Source organism: Colletotrichum tamarilloi, assembly GCF_030869305.1.
Source record: "Colletotrichum tamarilloi strain Tom-12 chromosome Unknown Scaffold_50.1, whole genome shotgun sequence".
Classification (NCBI taxonomy): Eukaryota; Fungi; Ascomycota; class Sordariomycetes; order Glomerellales; family Glomerellaceae; genus Colletotrichum; species Colletotrichum tamarilloi.
Genome location: NW_026849433.1, coordinates 57,878 through 83,544, shown reverse-complemented (window position 1 = coordinate 83,544; position 25,667 = coordinate 57,878). Strand labels below are relative to the sequence as shown.

The window sequence follows — 25,667 nt, the reverse complement described above, 5'->3', positions numbered from 1 at the left end:
TTCTTCCTCGGTAAAAAAGACGAATGACAACACAATTCATCCAAGAGCAGATGAAAGGGTCGACATAGGAGAAGAAAGAACTCAACCGTCACAAGCCCTTCTCCATGCCCGCCGCAATCCCACATGCCAACCGATCTTCTTCTATCTGATCTCAAGTCGCTCACCTACCTAGTCCCGCAGCCTCGCGAACACCAGCTAACAAGGGATGTTCAAGCTTGCCAGGTGACACCGCATCTCAACCTTCGTATACGCCCAGCCAAGCCCTCATCCTCAATCAACGAGGTCCCTCCAAAACGTCACGACTATATGTTCAGAAGCAGAATTTCATTAAGCCTCGGCATCTCCCATCTAACAAAAAGGCCATACGTAGACGGTAGATGCCATCAGGGTGAAGCACGAACAAGCTCGGTCATGCAGGTGAGATATGGAGTCTTGTGCTCCGTCTTCCGAGATCACCCGCAGGGCGATGCATTCGTTCCCAGCAATTCGGAAACTTTTTGCGCAGCTTCGGCTCGTCCCGCTGCCAGCCGCTTAGTCCAGCAAAACATTACCCTATCTCACGAGTATCCGTACAGATATCCATCTGCCTACATCACATCACATGTCGCAAGCTAGGTGAACCATGCGTCCGTCATGTCATGTTGTATGTGTCTTAATCGTAACATTTCCTCATTATTCAACTCTCACGCGTTCGAGCGCAGGATAAGCCGAGGACCCTCGGTAGTTGTTTTTTGAACATTGTACAGGTGTTATTGGCAAAGAAAAGCAGCATCGGACAAATTCCTACAGGTGTAATGGTAGGTAGCCGTGTATGCGTTTGTTGGTTTTTCATTCCCCCCCTTTTCGAAGGAGGGACTTGAATCGGGTGTCCCAGTTTCTACCCAGTCTATCGTTTCCCCGCCCAGCCATTAAAAGCCGATCGATTCTATCGTTTCGCTCAAGACACCAATAAAACAAACAGAGGTCTGACGCAAGAAAAGGTTACAGGACACAAAAGAGAAACAGAAACACAAAGAAGTAGAATTATCCCAGCGCCAAAGGCAAGGAAAATGATTCATAAACGCCAAGAATAAAGCCACCCAAGCTTATTCTCTTGAGATGTCGCGACCAAAGACCTTGGACTTGAGCCAGTCATTGACGACGAGGAGACGGTTGCGAGCTAAAAAGGTCAAGAGCGTTAGCATGTGACTACAATAGGCAAAATTACATCAGGGGGATATAGAACTCACTGCTGAAGCACATGGAAAGGTAAGCACTGCGCCAGAAGAAGTAGGTCATAGTACCACCACTGGCAATGTTTCCGTTCCACCAGGCAACATCGGCGACAGCCTTCTCGCTGCCAATGTAGGCCAAGCTGCCCTGGTGAGAGTAGTGGAAAGGCTTGATGTCTTTAATGCGGCGGAGCTGGCGCTCGTGAGCCTCGATCTCCTTGGCGACCTCGGCAGCGTTGCCGGGCTTGAGGTTCAGGTTGGCGCTGAGCTCCTGGACGCGTTCCTCGAGGGTCTCGGTTCTGGCCATGTTGTTGAAGAGTTTGGCAAGGAAGTTACCCTCCTGTGCGGCGACCTGAGCAGTCGGGGCGTATCCAGCGACAGCGCAGTCGCCAATGGCCCAGATGTCACGGGTGCCCTGAACAACGAGGTACTCGTTGACGGCCAGACCGCGGCGAGAGTCCTTCTGGGCGGGGATCTTGGTGATGAGGTCGCGGATGATGGGGCGGACAGCGTTACCGGTAGCCCAGACGAGAAGACCGTAGGGAATGGTGAGGGTCTGCTTCTTTCCGTCGGGGCCGGTACCCTCGGCCTGGACGTAGGTGTCGGTGACCTTCTTGACCATGGTCTTGGTCAAGATGTCAATCTTCTCCTCCTCAAAGGTCTTCTCGGTGTACTCAATCAGCTGCTTGGAGAAGGAGGGCAAGACGTTGGGGAGAGCCTCGATCAGGGTAACCTTGAAGCGGTCGGCAATCTCGGGGACCAGACGCTTGATGTCCTGCTCGAAGAAGTCCTGAAGCTCACCGGCGAACTCGACACCAGTGGGGCCACCACCGACGACAACCATGTGCATGAGACGGCTGACATCCTCGGCAGACTGATCCTTGAAGGCGGCGGTCTCGACGCAGTCCATGATCTTCTTGCGAATCGCCTGGGCGTCGTTAATCTCCTTCAAGAAGCACGAGTTCTCGCGCACGCCGGGAATGCCAAAGGTGGCATTCTCAGCTCCGACACCGACGACCAGCAGGTCGTAGGCGACCTCAGTCTCGGATGTGGTGCCCTTAATCTCCGACGTATCCAGGATCTTGACAACCTTTCTCTCGGGGTCGACGGAGCTGGCCTCGGCTTCGTAGAACTTGACGGCGGCCTTCTTGTGACGGAGGATGGTTCGGATGGGCTCCATGATGGAGCGGTGCTCAATGGTACCGGTGGTGCAGGAAGGCAGAAGAGGGGTGAAGAGGAAGTAGTTTCTGGGCGAGATGACGACGACGTTGTAGTTCTCCGTGTCAAGCTTCTTCAAGAGAGAGACGGATCCCCAGCCAGTGCCTGTTACAAGTTGTCAGTATGCGCGATATGTGCAGTGGGTGTATGAATGGCGCGCAGGCCGTCGAGTGAGGAACTCACCGAGAATGACCAGCGTCTTCTTGGTAGGGTCCAGCTCTACCTGATCCTCGGGGTGCCTGTCATCGTAGACAACATATCCAATGTAGCCGAAGAGACCCAGGGCAGAGAGGTAGGTCAAGCGCCAGGCCCATCTGAAGGTCTTGCGGACCTTGCCAGCCTTCTTGGGAGCGACATCGGCGTAGTTTCTGGTAAGCTGGCGCGCAACGGTTCCGACCTGGGGAAGGGCGGCGACTCTCGGCCTCGCGGTGAGGGTTCTGAGAGATTGTCTGGAGGTGGTTGTGAGGGTTCTGCGACCGGCATTGGCAGCACGCGGAGCTTTCGGGAGCAGCTGCTGGGCTGCGCGAATGGAGCTCATGGCTCTGACGGAGGAAGCCATTGCTTCAATTGGTGATGGAGAGGAAGGTCCCCGGTAACCAAAGATGGTTCTTGATGGCGAGGCAAGAGGATGCGACACTTGGTTGAAGGGAGGGGAAGAGGGAAAAAGGGAAAAAAAAGTCACGAAGGAGTTCGGAGGAGGGAGGAAATTCGGAGACGATAAGGATGCGCGGGCAGCACAAGCTGGTAGGACAGGACAGGACAGGACAGGACAGAGGAACTGGGGGTGGGAATCGCAAAAGTGTGACGCAGCCAACGAAGAGAGATTTGCAGGCTGGCGGCTGGACCCTCCCGACCTGGCGGTATTTTTTGGCAGCTTGCAGAAAATTTCAGGTGCTACGGGGGTGAGGACGTGAGGTCAGAGATAGCGCGCTCCGCCCGCGGCGCCGCCAGCCCAAAAGATGAGGTGGAAGAATGGGAAGCTTGGACGGGAGAGACAGTGTGTGATTGGGTGGGCTGTTTGCGGCAATACAGTAAACCGACCGCGAGACTCCGACTCCAACTCCCAAGAGCAAGCAATGTGTTTGCTGCCGACATTGGATCCAAAAAATGTCTTGGCCGTCCCGGGACCCAGCTGCCTTAGGTCCCTTGCTGCGCTTGCTGTGCAGTGTTAGCTGCTTACCTGCTTACATGCTTACCTGGTGCTAGGCATACAGGGGATTCAACTAAACTCCGTATCGTGGTCCGCGCAGCCGCAGTCTGCTCCCAATGGAGCGCTTGTTTTTGCCCTATCAGTGGCAAGTCCACCGTCATATTCCACCTCAGCTTTGGGGGTCACGAACATACGCAGTATGGGCCATTTCGAGGTGGGTGTAAGTGGGCCTCGGGGTGTCTCTTGCCCTTTTCCCCTGGTTGTCTCTGTATTTTTTATTTTATTTTATTCCCTTGCCAATCTTGGTTGGCCTTGCTGTTTTTTTTTTTTTTTGTTTTTTTTTTACCCTTGCGCGGCGCCTTGTCCGCCGGCGGCCTTGGTCCAAAGAAGAAGCCCCGGCCACGCCCCGGCCGAATCCCGGCGTTTTGTCATTGAATTCTCCTTCCGCACCTGGGCACTTTCGGTCCGTCGCACCTTTACCAACTGCGCCTGGCTGATGTCGCGATAGCAACCCAGACCAGGATGACTCAGGAAATGTCTCCATCGCGCGCTTTTTTTTTCGTGACTTTTTTACCCGCCGTCAAGCATCGTGCCCAATCATGCCTTTATCTTACACACATCCCTCACTAATATCTCGCAAAATCCAACTGGGCTTGACTCCCCAAACTCCACTTCCCCGTCCACCCTTACCAGCCTCCAGCCACCTCCAGGCTCCGCTGCGCCAGATCTCATCCACTACATAGTATGTAAATCTCCAACTTGTTTATAGCGGTAGTACCATATTGTGAAGCCTCTCGCGCACATGCTTTTCAATGGCATACCATCCTTTCACCCGAGAAATCCAAAGCTCGTGAGTGAGCTATCATGTTCCGTAAACTTACCTCAATCCCTCGGGATACCTCGACCCAAGGTAGTCGTACGCCCATGTCATCACCCCCGAAAAAATGACCATCGCACTAGTACCCGCAAGCTCCAAATGCCGTTTCTCCGAAGGGCCCCGAGCTAGAGCACGTCTTATCTCGGACTTGAGGAGTTCCTAGGTCTGATTTTTAGCGTTGCTATGTGGCATGGAGTCGTTCTGCCCAAACTTGTTCCCCATACCCGACCACTTCCCGAGCCCCGAATCTGCACTCCATCCGGCCGAACGTCCCGGTCAATTCCTCCCCCTTTGCCCCCAATCCGGCAGTCCGGGCCCTCGTCTCGAGGTCAACGCCCACCGTCCCCCGGAACCATCAAGGTGCCCGTGCGGCCCGGTGTCTCCACTATTCTCCTTCTCTCCGAGGCCATCGCCGAAACCGTCGGACTTAGGAATTCTGGAGAATGGGACGGGACTGGCAGGGAGGCACGCGACGAAGCCCATCCAGTCTCCTTTCTTAAAAGCATCAATCCCCGAACATCTTCACGTGGGCGTATGCTCTCCGATGTTTTTCTTTCTTCCTCGTCATCCCGTGAAGGCTGCCGGGAATTACCGCCATCAACCTTCCTACATCAAAACATGTGGTGGCTGTTAACAAGTTGGATGCCACAAACGCCTCGGCCAATTACGGCCTTCTAGTCACCATCGCCTCGGCTCCTGTCAACCACTCCCCTTACTTCGTCCTGTCGCTCATCTGCTCTCCTGACCTTCCAACCTGGCACCTCCATACCGCACATGGCCCAAGACACACTCGTGCGTTGTTCCTCAAAGCACGTTGTGAGACTGAAAGTTCCCTCACACTACACAGCTAGCGTCGTCTCCACAGCTATCATCCAGAGATGGGACTGCACTCTCAGCACATGCTCGAAGCTGATGGCCGAGGAGAAGAAGGGTCCCCAAGCGGCTCATCGGCAACATGTGCAGATTAGGAAAAGTTTCCTTTGCTGCCTCTGAGCCAAGCACACTCTGTACGAACCGCAGCCTTGGGGGAAGGGGAGGGGACGGGGAGGAAATAGGATCGAGCGGGTAGGAAGCTAGTGTGTCGGCAGTTTTGTGATTGCGCGCGCGCGGAAACGAAACGGGGTGTCCATTTCGGCACAGCACATCTTCTCTCACTCCCTCTCGATGCCCGGGCCCGAGATGCTGAAACGCCGCAAACCCAACCCGCCAACAGCAGGTGAAGAGGGAAGATAAAAAGAGGAGGCGCCGATGGGATGGTATGGGATGGGATGGGGTTGGCCACTGTGCCTTGTGGTGGATACTGAAGCCGACGGCCAAGATGAAACAGGGTTCGTGTCTGACTTAGAAGCTCACACAGGAGAATGTGGGCCAAGACCTCCAGAGAGCCGAGACTGAGAGGAACTCGAATCCAGAGGCCTCGCAGACGGAGCACCACCATTGCACCAGCAACCGCCTGGTTTGACACAAAAACCGTGATCGGATTTTGATACGGGCGGCAAGGCTGTGGATGCAGTCGTGGTGCGGCTGCCAAAACCCCACGGTTTCCAACATCATGCAATTCCTCACACCGCGAGTGTTCGCTTGCGTGCCGTCTCATCCTCGCGAGCTTACGCAAACCGCGGGCCCCCTCATCGTTTGATCACGAACAATGTCCGTCGGACAGCGTCATGACGCGAAAGCTCCCTCACACTCCAGCTTGCTTCCATGAATCCAATCTGATAGGCGCTTAAGCGCATGACATGAACCCAGTGCGGCGGCAGCGAGCTGAACCCGCTGCGTTATGCCGGCAGATGTGGGAAAAAAGAGGGCGCCCATTGAGGATGGACCACAAGAAACTCGCACCATCGAAAGGTCTCGACTGAGTCGACCGAGGACTCTCGACTCATATCTTGCAGTCCACTTTCGTTCCGTCGATGGTGTAGCGAAGCTAGCTCGTCAAGTTGAAAGGTCAATGGGCCCCATCATCATCATCATCGACCTCCAAACGAATAGGGTCGAAACGGCCCGTAGGTTGAGCAGTACGTAGCCTCGCAACATACATGCCACACTTCCCTCGCCAATCTAGCATTGTGCCAGTGTGATAAGAGACAGAGGGTAGAGAGGGGAAGAGAGAAGGAAGCCAAGCTGAGAGCCTTGGGTGGGTGCCATCCATGCATCCATCGCAAGGCGCGGCGGCTGCACACCCGAGCTCTTGGTAAGAAGATCGTGAAGCTTGGCAGGCGAGACATCGGGGTAGCCAAGCCGCGGAGGATTTGTCAAGCGAACGTTGATCCCAGTAACTATGGCATGCCTTCTCACTACCCAGGAACGAGATCTATTTGGATTCTTCAACAGATTCTCTGGGCAAAGAGTCCGCGTATATTAATTTCAATTTATTGTGAGGGAAGCCTTGAGAGCCTTGGTAGCCTTGGTTGAAGAAGGTTTCCCGCAGCTTTGGACTTGTGAGGCAGAGCACGGTTGTTAGATAATATGATTAGATCTCTGCCAAGCCTCCGCCTTGGGCTTCTCGTATGCATGCGGCGTAGGCCTTTCTGGCGAGTGGTGCCATCTTTTTCAGGTATACAAATTATGAGGCTCAAGCGCCTCGGGAACATCGTACAACCTCTTTGTAGTAGAGTCACGCGAGCTAGCTTTTTGGATTATTGGAATACGTAGTTTATGGGTGAGGAGAAAAGAAGCCTCTTTTGATACGAGGCGAGAAGCTCGCGTAGAGCGGAACCTTCATCCTCGAAAATGACCAGCGGCTAATGAAGGCCAAGAAACCAGCACGATCAAGCTTCTTTTTGTTACCCTTCCTCCCTCCTCGTCAAGATCCAATCAGCAGGCTTAGCAAGGTAAAAGGCAGACGGAGGAGGTGTGGTTTTTTGGCTCAGATCCGGCCCCCCCCCCCCCCCCCCCCCCCCCACCCCCCCGCCCCAGCCGGGGGCAGAACGTCTGTTTGTTGTGTATGTGGTGTGTCGGTTGGGAGGGGGGGTTGGTTTTTTTGTTTCAATCCCGCCCCCCCCCCCCCCCCGGTCGACAAGTTTCCAGATGCCAAGATGGGAGCTTAATTGCCCTGTTGGATTTTTCTGTGACAAGTCTTGCGAAGGTTGTTGCAGGTTTTGGGCGCGTTGGCAAGGTACGAAGTAACGAAAGAAAGAGACAGAGGCAAAAAGGTTGAGATGAAAAGACTTTTGAGGCGAAAAAGCAGCCAAACACGGGGCAACGAGGGGTCCTGGAGACAGGTGGGAACCGGCTCGTCACGGCAAAAAAAGGCGCAGCACGACGGGATGTAAAGAGGTGTGTGATGGTGTGTAGGTGTGTAGGTGTGCGTGTGTGACGAGGGGAAGGGAAGTTCAGGTTTCGAGGGTTCGGCCGTGCGGCCGTGAGATGAGGCTATAGCATGGCTCCGGGGCCAATAGCAAAGTGCCCGGCTTGGAGCAAATATTGAATTGGGCAGAAAAAGAGCGACGAGTCACTAACAGAGTTGCACGCTAGTTGATTACCTTACTCTTGTTGCCCAGGGGCAGCACGAACGAACGGAACGAGGCGAGCGGGCAACCTTACGCAGGTAGTTAATTGACTCGTAGAGAATTAGCCTCACGGAGGAATGTTGAAAGCAACAAATTGAAGCGGGGTTGGGAAATTATCAATAGAATAGTTTTATGAGGCTCTTTGGTTCCTGGAAAAGAGTTAGCTTTTGTTCAATAGCTTTCTCGTTTATTCCACCCCCTTACAGATTTTCATTGGCAAAGAAGCCGAGACTAGTTCGCTGGGCGTTTTGCCCAGAGAAATGCGTTTCCGTTAGCCAGATCTGGCAGGTGAGGGAACGACAAGGGGAGGGGGGGGGGCCCAAGCTGATATAGCAGTAAGACCCCACCCCACACGACGGATCACCCCCTACGACGGATCACCCAATTCGGCCACATTCAGCCAAAACCGCTATTCCATATATATATAAATAATTAAAGAATAAATATTTCAAAAATTACACAAGCTATAAAAAATATAATTAGTATAGAAAAATATTTTAAAAAATTATTTTCATATTATATTATATAATAATATTAGATTTAGAATATGCTTTTAAATGTTAGTGTTTACTAGTAATTTCTATATAGATACTAACATTATACTATGTTATATAACTCTTTTATTTATTAAAAAAAATTAAATTTTAAAGTTGATTATTTTAATAGATTTATATTAAACTTTTATAAATAGTTTTTTATTACTAATATAAGTATTATTATATAGAAATATTAAGTTATATTATAATAAGTAGTATTTATAAAAACTTAAATTTCCTAAGCTTATGTAATTAGTATAACGCTAAAAATAGTATATTTAAGTTTAGAAAAATATTCTAAAAATTCTGGTATTTCAAAATACTTAACTTTATTTATTTTTTATAACGTTAGAAATCGTATTTTTATATAGTAAAAAACATTATATTTAACTTAGTAATATCTTAGTAACTATAGTAGATTATAATTTATAAAAATTATTTTAGTAAGAAAACTATATATTTTATATCTAAAAGTATTTTTTATATATTTTTTATATTATAAAATGAAGTAGGTAGAATTAGTGGTTTTTGACTGAATTGTACCGCATTGGGTGATCCGTCGTAGGGGGTGATCCGTCGTGTGGGGTGGGGTCTTAGTAGAGTTAACTATTGGGGGCATTTTCGCGTCCCTTTCTTCCATGCAGCTAGGTCAGGTAGGCAGAGCATGAACCAACGGCACGAAGTAGGTAGGTAGAGCCTCATCGATGATCCTGGGCGAAGCTTGTGCGAGGTGAACGCCACTTCCGGATGATGATCGCGCGGTTCAACGGCCGAGTCTCAGGGTTTTCCAGAGGACAGGGTTCTTGGTCAGTAGACTCCCGTCACTCTTCTCTGAAAGGGCGCTCTTCTCTGAAAGGGGAGGGGAGGGGGGATAGGTTCAAGAAGGGGCTGAGGGAATTAGGTAAAGTATTTCAAACGTGACTTTTTGACGATGATGCAAACTGTCGAACCCAGCTTCCGGCAAGGCGGCAAATTCGGCAACAACGGCCATTTCAGACTTTCAGTTCGAGCTCCTGAACTCCTTTCCTGGGCGAGGAACGGGTGTTGATGATGATGATGCTGGAACGACAACAACAAGGTGGTGTTTGTCCGTACTCCGTTCTGCCTCTGCCTCTTCCTATACATCCTCATCGCCGGCCGGCCTCACCAGTGATCCTCCCCGAGAGCCCTGGTCAGCTCGAGTGTAAGTGGGCTTTCCTGGGACGTTGGTGTGTGGAATGTGGATACAAGATTGCATGGTCGTACAGTACTTCTAGGCTCGGAGCCCGGAGGACGCCAAAACAGCGGCGTATAGATCAACCAGCGCAGTGCGAGGAATCCGGGCTCGAAGAATCAAAGCCCGTCGCCCGTTGGCTTTGGTTCGAAATCCCCGCTCTAGAGGCTGTCATTCGTCGACCGGCGCGGTGGGCTAAGCAAATTCTGGCATCCGTCATTGAATGAAAATGATCCATCCCGCTTCAGCGCCGTTTGGATGTTACACATCAGTGCGTCGGGCACTCTCCCGCGAGCCAGTGCCAGCCACCATCTTGATTGAGTGACCCAGTGAGAGGGGCTAGGCCTGAAAGGTTCGACTAGCCTAGCTCATACCCAAGGTAGGTAGTCTTGCCCAGCCTTGGATCAAAAACGGGGAAGAAGGGAAGGGGAAGAGTCTAGAGAAGGGGGGGGAAACTCGGGAGAAAGACTCCCTGAAGGCTTTCCCGGTCCGCACCGGGCCCTCCCTTGTCCTGAAACCCGCTCTTTCCCACGCTGAGACGCATGGTCCCCTGCAAGTGTCGTCGCAGATTTTCGTAGAACTTGCAGACCTTCAGCGCGCTCTGTTGTCCCCCTCCTCCTTGAGTCCTCCCCCCATTGCTCCCCAAGGGCCCCCCCAAAGGTCCCAATAGACCCCTCAAATGCCGGGTCCCGACCGGAGGATACGTCTCGCGCTAACAGATCCCCCGCATGTGTCTCGCCGTGAGATGGTAGCGACTCGACATTCCAGTACCGTCCCACTTCGGCTCTTCGAAACTACAGCTTCGACAGCGGGCTGGTTGACCTTTCTACAGCTGTCTCACGTCTACAACACCTCACACGCACCTCACAGGCTCACAGTACATGCGCCGTATCGTACATTACCAACTTGGATGCCGTTCACTAGACCCCGGCTACGATCTTCACCACGGTCATGCTGCAGACACTACTGTAGGTGTGTGTCATCCCTGTTCTTCTCTCCCCTTGATGCCCACACCTTGACCAACTTCTCTCGACTCTCGTTCGCCGACGGCCAGTTTATTACCCACAGCTCTTGAGGATGAAGCAGAGACGACGAGACGTACCGATGAAGAAGCTGGTCCCTCTCCCCCCATCTCAAGTCTCGTCTCTAGACTTCTCCTACCGTCCCCTGGAAGAGCGTCCGTGTTCTCCTTCAGGCTTCAACCCCCTCCGACCCAACTTCTCCTACCGCCGGAGCATCAATGGCCTGCTCTGGCAATGATTGACACCTAACAAGCTTCGGCGCATCTCGTCTGCTCTCTCTGCCCACTGGATCGACTCGATGGGCGAACAGTCCATTCCAGACACCTTCCACCATCCATGCCTTGCGTGCCTGTGCCGGCCAGGGTCCCTGTTGTCTACGTAGTATAGAGGCACACGAATGGATACTGGACTGGCCACCGCGTCTGTGTCTGAGTCTGGTCTACAGTACGGGGCATTCGTACGGACCAGACGCCAGGGGAATGGATACGGGAAGAAGAGACCAGACCATGCTCCGTTCTGCGTAGCCGTACGCTGGGAGCCTACGAGTAGGAGAGGGGTGGACCTTCCTCGACCTCGTTCGCCCTCGCCGGGTTGCCGCACCTGTCTTTGGACAGACTCTCGATGCGAATCTTCTGCTCTGTACGGGTACTTGCCCAAGGTGGTCTGTACTCGGAAAGTCGGCGGTGGCTGGAACCTGTTGCTGATGCCACTGATGCTGCTGATGCGACGCAATCGTGTTCGGCCCTGCACGTCAGTCCAAGCAGAACGCCTGTGCTTGACGTTCGGATATTCAGAGAAAGGGACGAAGAAGATGGCATCACAAATATACGCAGCCAACGTACGCAATAAGACCTGCGGCCATGACCAATTCTGCCGGCCTGACGTTCTACTACCACCTTGTAGTGCTAGCCTAACAAGAGTCTGAAGTCGTTTTGTCTGTCCCTGTGGCACTGGCATGACAAAAAAGTCAAACCCGCGCGACTGACCGCTGACATACTCGACGACAGCTCGATCCACGGACCACCCACTAGTGCGCCGCACCCATCGGCTTTCGCGTGCCAGTTCCTGCGCCAGTCCTAGTCAGTGCTGGTGCCCGCATGGGGTGTCGTGGGTGTCTGGATCTATCCCTGAAGCATCTCGGGGGGGGCATCTGTCATGTAGCATGGGTCTCCCCGCGAATGATGGATAGATGATCGACCCAATCTGATACATACTGTCGCCTCTCGCTCGGCTGGCTTCTCTTCTTCCCTCCCTTCTCCCTCTTCTCCCTCTAGTGCTTGACATCTCCGCCAGTTGTTTGGTGTTCACCACTTTTTTCCATTCTTCCATACCAAGGCCGGCCTTATTTTTCATTTCAATTCTTTTCTTTAGACCCCTTTGCTGGCACTGACGTCTATTCATTCGTGTGTTTGTATTCTTCTGCCTTCTCTCATCCGCTCTTCGCAAACCGATCGAGTATCCTTCCAACACCGATTCTGCCGGTTACAACTCGATCTCGAATAGTATCAACCAAGGGCCATGGTCGGAAGTGATTGACAAGAGGAAAACCTTGGCGACTATCATCGGTCCGGAACGGATAGGATAGGATAGGATGACAGGAGAGGAGGGAATGGCTCCTCACGCAGTGCCACGGGCCCAGAAGCCCTCCAAGAGACGTGCACCACCCGCCAACATCGCCGTACCGCCTTTGCTTTGGGATCGCGATGCCGAGTCTGACGATGAGTACGCCAACCAAGTGAGAAACGCCGCAGGAGGCGTATGGAAACGGGCCATCAATGCTGGACGCAGGTATGCGGATTCGGCAGTAGACCGTCGCTCAGACAGCGACAGCGACGATAAGGCGCGGAAAAATCAGCTCAAGAACCCTCCTCCCCAACAACAACAACAACAGCCTCCTTCAAGCCCGGACACCCCAAAAGCTGTGAGGCCGTCCAACAATGTGGCATCAGGAAAGTTGCCTTTGGCAACCCTCCGTCCGCCGCCCGCATCGATTCGTCCTCCTCCGGCGGTCGTTGCCGCGCCGGCTGTGCAACCGACCCCCGTGAGAACGACACCCGCTGCTACATCGAAACCCCCAGCTGTACAGGTTCCAGTCTATGTTGAACAACCTCAAGAGACTTACGCACAACCTCGAGAGACTTTCATCGCTCACCCCGAGATTCCCGTCGAGGCACCGGAGCGTCCTCCCACCCCGCCGCCACCACCACCTGAAGAGCCCGCACCACCACCAGTTCTCGCTCCGGCTGAGCCTGACCCACCACCACCACCTCCGCCTGAACCCGAACCCCCAGCAGCGCCGCCAGCTACCATGACTGTTACGGCGCCTCCTCGAACCGTCACCCTCATCTCAACCATGAAGCAACCGGATTCGGTGAGTTATATGAGTTCAGGAAGTATCGTTGAACATGACTGATATAGTACAGCCCAAGAAGCCCAAGTTCACTCCGTCACCACCGCCTCCTCCAGTAATTACTCCCACTCCTACAGTCCCGCCTGCAGTCATCGCGCCCAGTGGGCCCCTTGCCCTGCCCCCTTTGCCATCGGTTGATCCCTCAGCCCCGAGGAAGGGTATCGATGGAGAGAAGCACTCAACGCCTACCATCACAGCCACTCTCGCCTCAGCGGTACTTCCAGCCGAGACCATTTCAGCGTTGCCAGGCTTGGCCAGTGGTGGTTCCAGCAAGGATGATGGCAGACCGCCAAGAATGAACCCCGAGACAGAGCATGCCCTCATTGCTGTTGGCTCAATAGGTAAGCACCAGAGACTGGAATATACCCTCACAGACACTGACATGATGCAGGATCATTCATCTTCGCGTCATTCCTTGTGTGGATTGTGTGGAGGACAATGAAGAGGGCGGGGCGTATGAGAAGGGAAAGGGAGTCTGGCTACCAAGGCGACAGGCCAGGTGGCATTGGCTCAAAGATTCCCTTCTTCAAGGGATCTAGCGGATGGGAAAACCTCGATGGACGACGAAGCGAACCACCTCAGTACGAGAAGGGACAGCGAGGAACACTACGCCTGGACACGGGGTTCTATGGCCCCGACGGCAAACCCGCTCCCTACGTTACCAACGGCACATATCCTGCCAACTACACAATGTCGCCAGCTGATAATCACGGCAGCCCCATTCACCAGAGTCCTACAGGCACCATCCCCATGAGGATGAACAATGTCAGTGGGCAAGGCACATACAACAGTCAACAAAACCCGTTCAGCAATCAACAGAGCGCTTACACGAGCCAAGTCGGCACGTATGACAGCCAAACCGGGACATACATCAGCCACGCGCCTAGTGGGTCCCTTACTCACATTATCGGACAGTACGGCAGCCCGACAGATCCCAACCTGACATTAAGGTCAGGCGTGGGCGCCGGTGCGTACTTTAACCAGTCTGAGCTCGCCCGCCAGCCCTCGGATGCCTATGACCCTGCTAGGCGTCAAGTCAATCGGGCCAGCGAGCTTTCGTCCATCTCTTCTGGCTTCGGTGATGGTGACATTATTGTACCCGGAATGCCTGGCATGGTGCTCCAGCCGCCTCCCCCAGTGTCACAGTCACTGAGAGCCAGTCAGAACGGCGTCGGTCGCTTCTCATGGATGAGCAAGACGAACCGTGAAACAGTATACACAGAGGCCAGCGAGGACCTTCCAGCGAGGTTCAGGACGGTCGACAGCTGGGTCAACCAACAGACCGGCCGCGTCAAAAGAGCACAAGCCAGGCCGGAGACGGACGAAGACATCCCGCCCGTGCCGGGTCTACCGGCCGGGACAGGCCAAAACGGCATGCCGCCTGAACCCCAGTTTACCATGATGATGCCGGACGGGGAGGTACCCCGGCGGCCTGATTTGGGGCCGAATGCGTAGTAGCTTCGCCCAACAGACGTGACCCGGACACAACACACACAAGAGGCAACTTTTCTTTGTTTACATACCCAAGCATGGCGCGGATTAACAGGATTCGAACGAGGTGGAAGGGAGGAAGGGCAGTGGGAGGCTGGGAGCGGGTTGTAATACCAAAGGTCATATCACATACACACGCTTTGACACAAAGAGAGAGAGCGAGAAAGAGACGGGAGCCGAGAGGCGATCGCTTTGTACAAACAATACTTTTTCACACACACAAACACAACCGAACAATATGTACCCATACGACTTCTGCAAATGCTTCCTTCTTCAAGCCTGGCGCTTGGGTGGCTCTGCGGAGTTAGACATCTTTCACATAGCGCGTGTTCTTTCTTTCCCCCATTGTACAGATATGTTTTGAAGGAGAGATGTGGGTGGCTGTTGGGGGAGTGTTGAGGCCGGAGTGCCAAGACATGTGGAAGGTGATGATGGTGTATGTTGTAGTAAAGTGAGTGGTGGGTAGTGGGAGGTAGGATGTAATCCAAAAGTAAAACAATGCATACGACTTGTTAATATTGTTGACCTGTTTATTGATACGTGAGGAGCACCCATAGAAGTGAGGACGTCAAGAGGTCGATTCTCTGGGAAATCGTTTGGATGGGGCGGAGACACTCTTTTCGCCAGACTTTGAGATCGTCAGGCACCCCGTCCCCGTTACATAGGCGGGTGAACGCGTTCGCCAAACCTAGCCGCAAGCCTTTTGGTGGAGGATAAGTGTGCGACTTTGATATATCCCTGCGAGTAACACGGTCGCGTACTTGGTAAGTCGATGGGGAAGAGATCTCTCTAGTGGCTTGGGGGGTTTTCTCACAGCGTTGCAGTGAATGCGTGAGTTACTGGGGAAGAAAAAAGCCAAGAGGTGGCCGGCATGGTGATGATGAGGCCTTTTCGCCATCGTGTGTGGCTGCGTTCCTAATCATGTGCAGGTACGCAGGCCTCCCGGGTGTTTTTTTCTCTCGAGCTGTACATGCACTCTCGCCTTGTCGACAATCGTGCGAAGTCTGAGACGTATTTAATCGCCATGCGCTCAAGAAGAGCACAGTCAACAAAGGTCGCAGTTCCGTGGGACGCCGAGGCACACTTCACCAGACTTACACTCTCGAATTGAGACAGCAAGTCCCAAGTGGGAAGCAAAGCTGACGAAGCACATTTGGGCCGCAGCCCGACTCTGGCATACCTTATACCGTGTAAGCGAGAGCCGGCGTTGCTTTAGCTGCAAGGAAAATGGGAGAAAATTAGAGCCCGTCGATCAAATAAGCGAACAGGCGAATCACTCGCGTCTCCGTCAAGTTTGCACTGCAAAAAGTTGCCAAAATAAGAAGCCCAAAGAGAGAACCCTTTTGACAGGTTCCCACCATTGGCCGCGCGTTTCGGAAGGGAAACGGCACGGTTTCCAATGGCAAAGAAAGCCGTTACACCGTCCCTCGGAACGGAAAGCACCTGCACAGCCGCACGCTACGTACCTGTCTCCTGGCGAGCTGACGAATCGGCGGGCTGACTTTGCACACTTTCTTGTCAACGTCCTTGGGCGTTTTAGAGACCGGGAAATAATGTGGTGTGGCGGAGCGGGAGTGATGTGGGAACTGAGCCCGTGGCTCATGACCAATCAGATGAGCTAGCGGGGCAGCTAGCGGGGCGGCTTTCGACGTACCTACGTTACTGGGGGAAGAGTACGGAGTACGTTCTTTCCCCGCTGCTTTGACCTGCATCTGCCACCATGCAATGCGTTAGACTACTATTTCGTGTAAGTAAATCTAATTCTCGCTATCTATTTTTCTCTAGCTATTTTATAAATATTTATCTTTCTAAAAAAAAAACCTTAATTATTCTTATATAAAATAATTAATAAACATTTTTTTAGAATATAGTTTAAATTTATTAAATTTTAAAAATAAATATTTTTTTAAATAGAGATTTTTTTGTTTTTTCTTTATTTAAAAATTTAAGATAAATACTATTAAAGAAATTATTAAGTTTATTTTTTAAAAAATTATTTAAAGTAAAAATCTACTGAAGTTGCCATTTGATAGGTCTTGGATATTATACTTAGACTTCTTGTATTAAGAAGACTGAGTGAAATTCACGGCCTTGTCGCTAGACCCCCCCTTGCTAGTACAGTAGATACACTCGTGGCGATATACATGTCTACGATGTATTGCCGTGTCCTCAACCTTTAAGTCGACTTGCGACTTATCTACCTACGCTGTACAGAACTAACTTGAAAATCTCAATGCCGCTCTCTCGACTGACGCTAGCCGCAGTGGCTAAGGATACCCGCTCCTTCCTGACTATTACCTAGGCCTTGGTCGACGACTGCATCGTATCCGCTATGCTACTTCCCAGGTTGCGAGTAACATATCATTCTTGGTAAGATATTCGATCCAGCATACCCTTACGCAAGAAATCGAAGAGAGTCAAGTTGAACTGGCAAGATTCCTGCTGCAACGGCGCCCAAATAGCACAGACGAGATCAGGATAGTCATCTAAGTCATGGGTCTGACTTCCAGTGTCTTGGAGCACTCTGCAGATAAAATTCTGCGACACATGGCGGAGCGTGAGGAGCGGTTGCTGAAGTGGGTTCGGCTGGCCTGAGTATCATTGACTTATACCCACACCTCGCAATTACCGTTCATTGGCTTTAACACAGCTCATGGTTGAATAGACTACAACAATGCATTCAGTCCTAAATAAAATTTGTCAGCAGCTTTCAATCATCAGGAAATCTACCTAAATGGCTCTCATGTCGAGTCTGGTAGCATTGCTATAAAAGACCGTTGCTATATCCATGCCACAACGGAACGTGCTCTATGGTAGACTTCGCCTGACCAAGGAAGACAACTTTGGCTACATTCCGGACGAAAGAATGTCTTCTACCCAAACTGAATTCTCCTCGCTGCTTGAGGCCCGGTACCAAGATGGCAAATCTTTCGGGCTTGACGGGCCCCTGAACCCGACAATCGAGCTTGTACTGCGTCGCAAATCACATCGCAAATTCCTCCCGACCCCTCTCGCTCCGGGTACGCTCGAAAGTCTAATCGCTGTTGGCTCCAGCGCTTCTACATCATCCCTCCTCCAGACCTGGGGCGTCGTGGCCGTTCAAGACTCGGAGCGCAAGAGCAAGTTGGCTACGCTGGCCGGCGATCAAGACTTCATCCGCCAAGCACCTCTGTTCTTAGTCTTCGTCGCCGACTTGCATCGTATCAGCAAAGTCTGCGAAAAAGCCGGGACGAAGGACGCCGGGTTAGAGAAGCTGGATATGTTCATCATGCCGACAATCGATTGCGCCCTCGTAGCGCAAAACATCAGCATCGCGGCGGAATCTCTCAATCTAGGAATCTGCTACGTCGGCGCTGTGAGAAATAACTGTGCCGAAATCTGTGATTTGCTCAGGCTTCCGCATCGCACGGTTGCGTTGTTTGGCATGGCCGTTGGCCACCCCGATCCTACTGAGCACGCCTCTATCAAGCCTCGCCTAGGGCTGGATGCCGTTTTGCACCACGAGGTATGGAATGACGAGGATGAGCAGGAGCGTTTGAAGTCGTACAATAAGGCTTTGGGTACTTTTTATGAGTCGGAGGGCAAGTCAGGACGAAGAACGTGGACCGAATTCACTTCACGATACTTTGAGTCCGGCAATCTCGATGGCCGCGAGAAAATGCGCGAAGTCATCATGCAACGTGGTTTCCACATTCAGTAAAGCAGCATCATTATGTACTTGACTATACTTAGATTAAACCAAAAGCCTTTGCTTGTTGAACAAATTCTCTATATTGAGTTCTTTTTTATACTTATTTTTGAGTAATAATCTTATCTGAATTAATATTTATAATATTAAAATAAAATTACATATTTCTATTAAATTATAAGTAATATTTATTAACAATTGACTTTTTACATTAATGAAGACTAAAAACATATACTTAAATATTCGTATCGACTAACTATCTAGGTATGCTCACCCTGACCCCCCGCGGATACGGTGTCCTTAAAGCGGCGGGTAATCTGGGCACCCTTAACACCGCGGTAGTACACCTCTAGGTGGCTTGTACATTCAGCTAATGGGACTTCTAAGTGGGTGCATGTGCCAGGCTTCCTTCCATCTTTCTCCCAAGTCCCTCCTGCTGCAAGTTCGGTGCGGTACCACAGCTTCTTTCCCACCCCACGCTTCCATTCTTCACGACACGAACCGGTCACTTTTGCCAAAGCAGGCTTCAACCTTTTCGCATAGCGGGGTGCCCTGTTCTTGTACATACTTGGCTTCTAATCATTTTGCCTTTCCTGTACCTCATCTGATCAAGCTTACGATAGCTTCTATTGTCACTTCATCTCCCTTCTATGACAGTGTACTTTCGGGTCTTTTGCTTACCTACGTAGTGGGGCTCTATACCGCATACCTTAGAGTCCGCGGATAGATTCGAACGTCTGCGTACAGGACTGGGTATATTATGGAGCAGTGACCTATCCCTTGTCTTTGGGTTCCAGAACACGCAAAATAAAAAAGAGCCAAGGCGGATGGGTGACGGACGGATTCAAGACTCAGCCCACTTGACCGCGCACACCCTTGAGGCCCAGCACACTTGCCTTGCCAGCCTGACCCTTCTTATGAACGCTGTGTCCCCCTCCCCCTCCTCCGAAATACCTCCAAGCGGCGCAGGAAACGTCACTTCACTACCTCAACACCAAGACCTTCAATAAACTCACCTCAACTTCTTTCTTCGAGCGAGCACGTCGATCGCTAATACAGCCGTCGAACGCCGCCCAACATGCTCGACGAAAACCTACCCACCTTCCACTTCCGCCCCTCCTCCGATAACCCTCAGAACACCATTCTCTACTTCACTCACCAAGGCTCCGACCCAGTGCCAAATTACGTTCTCAAGCGTGCTGACCCCGCCAACCCGGTCGCCCGCAACAAGTACGCCGCTGCTCTCACCGACATCGCTTCCCAGCAAATCGTCTACGCCGAGGTCCTCGTCGAGCCGGAATGGACGCAGCCGACACTCTCAGCCGCCGAGGTCCGCGTCCAAAATGGCACCCCGGCCCCGCCACAACCCATCTTGCCCGACCAAGTCACGCTCCAGCTCTACAATCCGGACTCGCAGGTCGTCATCAAGATGAAATCCGGAAGCTGGGGCAAGTCCGACAGCTGGGAGTTTGAGATGCCCGAGCAGAGCTTCCGCGCACCGAGCGCCAGCCTGCTCGATCGATCCTCTGATGATCCACCTATTAGCGATACCGTCCCCAAGGTCGTGTTCCGCTGGAAACGAGACGGCAGATTAAGCAAGGATATGACGTGCTACATGGTCGGCAAGAGCGTCGCTGGCAAGAAGAGCAAAGAGCCTGATATCACGGTCGCCATGTTCAAGGACACAAAGCACGAGAGCGCCGTAACCATCTACGAGCCCAACCTGCAGCGTGTGGACGTGGAAGACCGCAAGGGACTGGACATTGTCCTGCTACTCGGCGCCGAGGTTCTCCGCGACCTGTTCCTGAACCCCAGACAGAACGTCTTCAACCTGACGGCGACGCCGCCCCCCACGACCGGTCGGCGCAAGAACTCCAAGCCACCTACGGTGTCCATGGCGCCGACACCACCCGCAGCTGCCATGTCCGGCGCCATCGGCAACAAGCCCGCCTCGCCCCCTGCACAATCCATGAACAATGGTCCTCCCAGGCCCAATGCTCGCCAACAGTGGGAGATTGACAACGAGACCAAGCGTTTACAGGCCATGGTAGCACAGGAAGAGCGGCAGGCGCGTGAGCGCGAGCGACGGGACGCTGAGGAAGCGAAGCGCATCAAGAAGATGCTCGATAAGGAGGAAGCCGACCGCCGACGCAAAGAGGCCGAGATCGAGGCCGAGACGGAGCGACTTCGCAGACTCTATGGCGTCCCGCCTAGTCAGTCGAACCCGAATTTACCACCGCGCCATCAGCCGCCGCCCGGAACCACGCCGGGCTCGTGGCACGTGGCGCCGGCGCAGCCACCGCGGCCCAACAGCGCGGGACCGTATAACGGGCCCCCGGGGACCAGCGCGTATCGTCCGCAGGTGCGATTTGCGCAGCCGCCGCCGACGATGAGTGGTGGTGCGTCGTCTCAGCCGCAGCAACAGCAACAGTCGCAGTCGCAGCAGGCCGGCCGTGGGAAGCTTCCGAACCTCATGTCGGGACTGCTTCAGGGACCTTACGCGAACCCGGCTGCCAGCGTCAGCAACTTCTTCCATCGGGACCGGTCTGAGGAAGAGGAGAAGAAGCGAAAGGTCGCTAAGAAGAGGAGTGTGCATTTCTGAAGGAGTACTGTAGTCTCATAGGATGTGCGGAGGGGTATCAACTCCCCTTCTTCACTCTGCCGATGTCGGTGGCATCTTCTTTTGGCGTTTGGAGGGATTGTTCGAGCATTCGTTAGCATCCGCCATGCACCGGTGGCCTACAGGGCTAGCATGGCATGTCTTTTCACATTTATCGGCGTCAGGAGGGGATTTCTCTGGACGGATATACCATGTATCAGTGTTTGGGCATATAGAATCACGAATTTTATGATCAAGGCATTTCAACTTTCTTTTTGAAAATCGTGTGTCGTATGGGTAGCTAGTGAGATGTACTCTATTGTTCTAAAGCTGCGAAGATGATCATCTTTGAGGCTGTGGAGATTGACGTGAAGGGTTCGCGGCTTCTCCATGAAATCATCATGTATCTATACCTTGAAATTCCGGACATCGCTGCCCAGAAGACCATCACCGAGTCACTCAGAGCATCAAGCAGGGCATGTAGAAACTCCTCTAGTCCTCAACCTGTTCAAGATTCTTTGGCTTCCCACCTGCATGGCCATTTCTTCAACTTGAGAGAAGGAGGAATGCGTGCACATGTTCCTCAAAAGAAGTTTGATTCATCATCCCGTTCTCTCTTTGTGTACTTACACCTTTTACTTTCCTGAAAAGGGTGCCAATAAGAGAAAGGGTTTCCAATGTAGTGGAACGTCAATCAGCTTGCCTGCTTGCGTCCCATTCCAGACAGACGGCCATGAAGGTTGCAATTAGATGGTCAATTCTTATACATCATTATTATGCCGCCTCCTTATTCGGGTACAAAGAAAGCCTTCAAACATGACTGAACGTGTACGAACGTGGCCGTTCGCGACTGTTCATGGTCAGGGTGCTGGGGATGTTTCTGGGGCATAATGGGCCTTCCTACTTCCCAGTCTTCTTACGATGATCCAAGATTCAAGAGAGTTTACAATTTCATCTACTCGAACGGCTACTATATTCCTCTCCTATCACGTTTGCACGTATTCGTTCCTGACATGGCGAAAGCCATGATGGCAGACAGAAATGGAAGGGAAGGGGTGATGCAGTAGCTGTGTGGTCTGTGCACTCCGTCACCCTTCAAAAGCCAACGTCATTCTTCGGCAGAACCCTTTTCCGAGCTTCCAACGCTCGGGCCAGGACCAATCACGCTAGCCACCAAAAATTCTCATGATGGGTCCAGCAACTGCTATCTCTGGCCCAGCTGTTGCTGAACCTCCCCTAGCTTAACACCAAGTTCGACTCCATCCCAACAACGACTTCTCCTCCTCCCTTTTCGACGACCAAGGTCACTTCCTCGCCAACGAACTCGCCTGCAAGCTCCAGCATCATCTCTTCATCTTTGGTTGGAAAATAGCATTCCGTTTCGGCCATCAACTGCTCGCGAACCTCCAACAGCTCCAGAAGCTCGGATTCTACGTCGATTACCCGGTCGCCTTCAATCTTCGACTTCACACGCCCCCGGGCTACCTACGCAACCGTCTCATCGAGATCATTGCGAACGCGCACCACGTAGCCGATACACAGCCGAAAAGAAAGGAGCGCCGCTCTTAAACTACAGCCACAATGGTTCAACTTACCGAGGTCGAGGACGAGCACTTCCAGTCCGGCCAGGCCGGCCCCATCGACGACGACGCCGATTACTCCGACACTGGTATGTATCACTTGTTACCCTTTGAGGCATCAAGCACGTGGATGAGCGTTCGATGATTACTACTATCGCAAAGCCCCCCCCCCCCCCTTCTGTCGCATCCGTCACAGGAAACCCCCAAGCTGATCAAAACCCACCCAAGACTCCGAGATCTCTGAGGACAGCGACTACAACCCCCGCGACGAGTCCTTCGCCGAGCGCCTATACGCCCTCAAGGACATTGTGCCCCCGACCACCCGCGGCTGGATCAGCAACAAGGTCGACTTTGGCGTCAGCGCCGTCCAGAACACGTGGTACTACGGCTCCCGCACCGTCTGGGTCGTCTGCGCCACCGCCCTCATGATTGGTGTCCCCCTGGCCACCTGCTGGGCCGAGGACCAGCAGATCGAGGGCATGGAGCGCGAGTACCGCATGCGCGAGATGGGCGGCGACGCGCTCTTGGCCGCTGGCGAGGGCAAGGAGGGCAGCACGGCTGAGCAGGTCGGCATCGCTCTCGATCGCTCCGAGGCCAAGCCCGCTCTGTAAAATCACCAAACTTTCTCGAACACAACACAGAATCAAGAAAGGCAAAGAAAAGACAATGCAAAAGCGAAGCCGGAAAGGAAAAACCGAGGCTAGCTTATCGAAAGAAATCCGGATCTACGCGCACCAAAAAAAGCTGAACGACTGTACCACACACCAACCAACCCCTACTTCTTCCCCCTTTCTCCTCGGGCAGATCTTATTTTTGCGTTTTGCGCTTCGGAAACTGTATATCAAGACAACTCTCTCACACACACCACGACAACGGAACTTTGCATGCATTGCGGTCATGGATGGCTTTGGCGGGATGGGGGTTTTCCCTGCCAAGTTTTGCTTGTACTATAGGAAGATTTTCATGAGGGCCGCGATAGGAATGGCCGTTTGCAATCATGACAAATTCTAATACCCATTCCGTTCCCTGGCATGTTTCGAGTGATTGTTCAATGGGTTCTATTGCCATGTGCACTAACTCTTTGTTTGAATTATATCGGCTAAAGTTGGTTCGCATATTGCAGCATCACGTCTCTACGCAACCTGGGTAAAAGATATTCCCCCGTCTTCAACAGTCGAATGCAGAACGTTGGCCTTTAGCTTAGGTTGTTTCAATCCCGAATCCGCTCTAAGAACGGGCTTTGCTTTGGCTTATCCGCTCACTAGTTGAATCATTGCGGTTCCCAGGTCTGAAAGCGCTCGCCCTTTGGAGTCAAACACTTCGCAACCCCCGCGGTAGAGGCGAGTCCTTTAGTAGGGTAATGGAGAGAGGGTGATCTGCCCCATTGTATCGGCAAAGCGTATCCCCTTTTCATCTTTTCCCATTTGATTATCCTGATGGCTATTAGGTCTGTTACATTGAGGCATTCTGTCACATAATCTTGAATGCCGGCGAGACACCAAGTTGGGGGGAGGCGGGGGGGACTTGGTCTCAAGGCTCGGTTGGGTCCAAGAGGCCTTGCCGTGCGTTCGACTCGCGCATGATCGATGGGCGGCCTCTGAGAAGTATTGACTCTTCTCTGAGGCTATTTCAGCCAAGCTCGCAAACGTTTCCCATGGTCTCATATGCCAGGCTGCCTTGAAGATGCCATGGAAATACTGTAGCTTGGAAGATTTAGGTCGGGTCATCCTGTGAGGCAGTTGAGGCGTGTCATTTGTCTCAAGGAAAGGGTTTTTTCGAATGATTGATGTGGTAAAAGAGTGAGACTGATGCTGTAAACTAGAGTACAGGTTGGTGCTCAGCAAAATATTTCTCCATCGTGACCTTGCCGGTGCAAGCAGCTTCACACATAGCTGCATGCCATCGCCCCACAGTGTTTACTCACCAACTCCGCCTTTGCTTGATGATGAAGATTTTCTAGCATGATGACCACTTCTCCACGACATTCTCCTACAGTTCCTTCGTCTCTTAGAAGATGAAGTCGCGCCAAGATATGGACAAGGCTCTCCTCATTATAGTATTTGAAAATACGATGCGTATCTGTGCCCGACCCTGACCTCGGTCCATCCATCTGTGAACTACGAGCCCCCAGAAGTATAAATACATTTTGTCTAAGAAGCCCAAACCCTCTGGAGGCCTTCATATTGCTCTGTTCGATTCCAATTTCGAGTGAATATCGCTATAGTTCGATGACTTCGGGTTGTCCCTGCTTCTTCAAAGCATCCTGAAGCCGTGATACCTTGGTCTGCAGAGTAACATTCTCACTGATGCACTTCATGTTGGTTTCTCGAAGTCCTTTGATTGTCTGAGCATTAAGGTCGTGACAAGCCTTCAGTTCCCTCTCGCGCATCTTCAATGAGTCTGAGGCAGTCCTCAAGATCCTTTTCGAGAGTGCTGAGCTGCTCCTTATGGCCGCCCCTTAGATATCTGATGGTCCTCATCAAAGGAGACAATTCGGTACTCAAGTCAAAGGAAGCGTTGGACGACCGTTCAAGTTCTACCTCCGCATTCTCCAGTTCCTGTTTGGCATTTTCAAGATATTTTTTGGTCTCTTTTAATTCTTGCTGAAGTCCATTCACCTCAGCTCTCAGGGCAGAAGTAGTCCTGTCGTAAGTCGTCGCGGCTTCACGATGACCACGTATAGACTCGTCTCTCTCAGATTTGACTTTGGAAAGAATCTTCTCGTGGTCCTTCTCAGTCTCATCAAGCCGCCGTAAAAGATGATCTCGCTCAGCTTCGACATCCGAAAGCTGTTTCTTTGCTTCTCTTTGCTTTGATGTGAAGTCGAATGTCATGTCCTCGCCCAGACGGATCCTGGCGACTCCATGCGCTTCAACGTTGACCTGGACCTCATTGAGTCTTTGACGCTTTTCAAGGGGAAAGTCTGCATGATTCAGCTGATTCTGGGATCCAGAGAAGGCCGGAGGGCACCATGTGAGCGAATGACCAGCGTCACTGGTTCCGAAGGAATATTGTAGGCCGCCTGGCCGACCTAGTGGGGTGACCTGATCTTGCTGGCTCATGCTAGGTAAGGCTTCGCTTCGGTTTATCGTGTGAAGATTCTATCCTTCGATGTGGCTCTGCCTGATTGTGACTTGTGAGAAGGCTAGTCGATATGGCA

General features: G+C 52.2%; 9 protein-coding genes across 9 annotated transcripts; 6 read left to right on the top strand and 3 right to left on the bottom strand.

Moving 5' to 3' along the window:
* Positions 1-1,085: 1,085 nt before the first annotated feature.
* Positions 1,086-2,988, bottom strand: CTAM01_10605 (uncharacterized protein; the record flags this gene model as incomplete). Its single annotated transcript, XM_060526620.1, has 3 exons — positions 1,086-1,159; positions 1,230-2,534; positions 2,613-2,988. The coding sequence occupies 3 exons, from the start codon at positions 2,986-2,988 to the stop codon at positions 1,086-1,088; spliced, it is 1,755 nt and encodes a 584-aa protein (XP_060378715.1).
* A 1,651-nt stretch (positions 2,989-4,639) lies between these two features.
* Positions 4,640-5,134, top strand: CTAM01_10604 (uncharacterized protein; the record flags this gene model as incomplete). Its single annotated transcript, XM_060526619.1, has 1 exon — positions 4,640-5,134. One exon carries the CDS (start codon positions 4,640-4,642, stop codon positions 5,132-5,134), a length of 495 nt encoding a protein of 164 aa, XP_060378714.1.
* Positions 5,135-10,627: 5,493 nt separating this feature from the next.
* Positions 10,628-10,792, top strand: CTAM01_10603 (uncharacterized protein; the record flags this gene model as incomplete). The annotated part of the gene is made up of 1 exon (XM_060526618.1): positions 10,628-10,792. The coding sequence occupies one exon, from the start codon at positions 10,628-10,630 to the stop codon at positions 10,790-10,792; it is 165 nt and encodes a 54-aa protein (XP_060378713.1).
* Positions 10,793-11,278: 486 nt separating this feature from the next.
* CTAM01_10602 (uncharacterized protein) lies at positions 11,279-11,601 on the bottom strand (the record flags this gene model as incomplete). The annotated part of the gene is made up of 2 exons (XM_060526617.1): positions 11,279-11,483; positions 11,582-11,601. 2 exons carry the CDS (start codon positions 11,599-11,601, stop codon positions 11,279-11,281), a joined length of 225 nt encoding a protein of 74 aa, XP_060378712.1.
* A 729-nt stretch (positions 11,602-12,330) lies between these two features.
* Positions 12,331-14,604, top strand: CTAM01_10601 (uncharacterized protein; the record flags this gene model as incomplete). Its single annotated transcript, XM_060526616.1, has 3 exons — positions 12,331-13,110; positions 13,163-13,490; positions 13,541-14,604. The coding sequence occupies 3 exons, from the start codon at positions 12,331-12,333 to the stop codon at positions 14,602-14,604; spliced, it is 2,172 nt and encodes a 723-aa protein (XP_060378711.1).
* Positions 14,605-17,428: 2,824 nt separating this feature from the next.
* CTAM01_10600 (uncharacterized protein) lies at positions 17,429-18,340 on the top strand (the record flags this gene model as incomplete). Its single annotated transcript, XM_060526615.1, has 1 exon — positions 17,429-18,340. The coding sequence occupies one exon, from the start codon at positions 17,429-17,431 to the stop codon at positions 18,338-18,340; it is 912 nt and encodes a 303-aa protein (XP_060378710.1).
* A 1,066-nt stretch (positions 18,341-19,406) lies between these two features.
* Positions 19,407-20,930, top strand: CTAM01_10599 (uncharacterized protein; the record flags this gene model as incomplete). The annotated part of the gene is made up of 1 exon (XM_060526614.1): positions 19,407-20,930. One exon carries the CDS (start codon positions 19,407-19,409, stop codon positions 20,928-20,930), a length of 1,524 nt encoding a protein of 507 aa, XP_060378709.1.
* A 1,578-nt stretch (positions 20,931-22,508) lies between these two features.
* Positions 22,509-23,118, top strand: CTAM01_10598 (uncharacterized protein; the record flags this gene model as incomplete). The annotated part of the gene is made up of 2 exons (XM_060526613.1): positions 22,509-22,596; positions 22,736-23,118. The coding sequence occupies 2 exons, from the start codon at positions 22,509-22,511 to the stop codon at positions 23,116-23,118; spliced, it is 471 nt and encodes a 156-aa protein (XP_060378708.1).
* A 1,740-nt stretch (positions 23,119-24,858) lies between these two features.
* Positions 24,859-25,569, bottom strand: CTAM01_10597 (uncharacterized protein; the record flags this gene model as incomplete). Its single annotated transcript, XM_060526612.1, has 1 exon — positions 24,859-25,569. One exon carries the CDS (start codon positions 25,567-25,569, stop codon positions 24,859-24,861), a length of 711 nt encoding a protein of 236 aa, XP_060378707.1.
* Between the last annotated feature and the right edge of the window lie 98 nt (positions 25,570-25,667).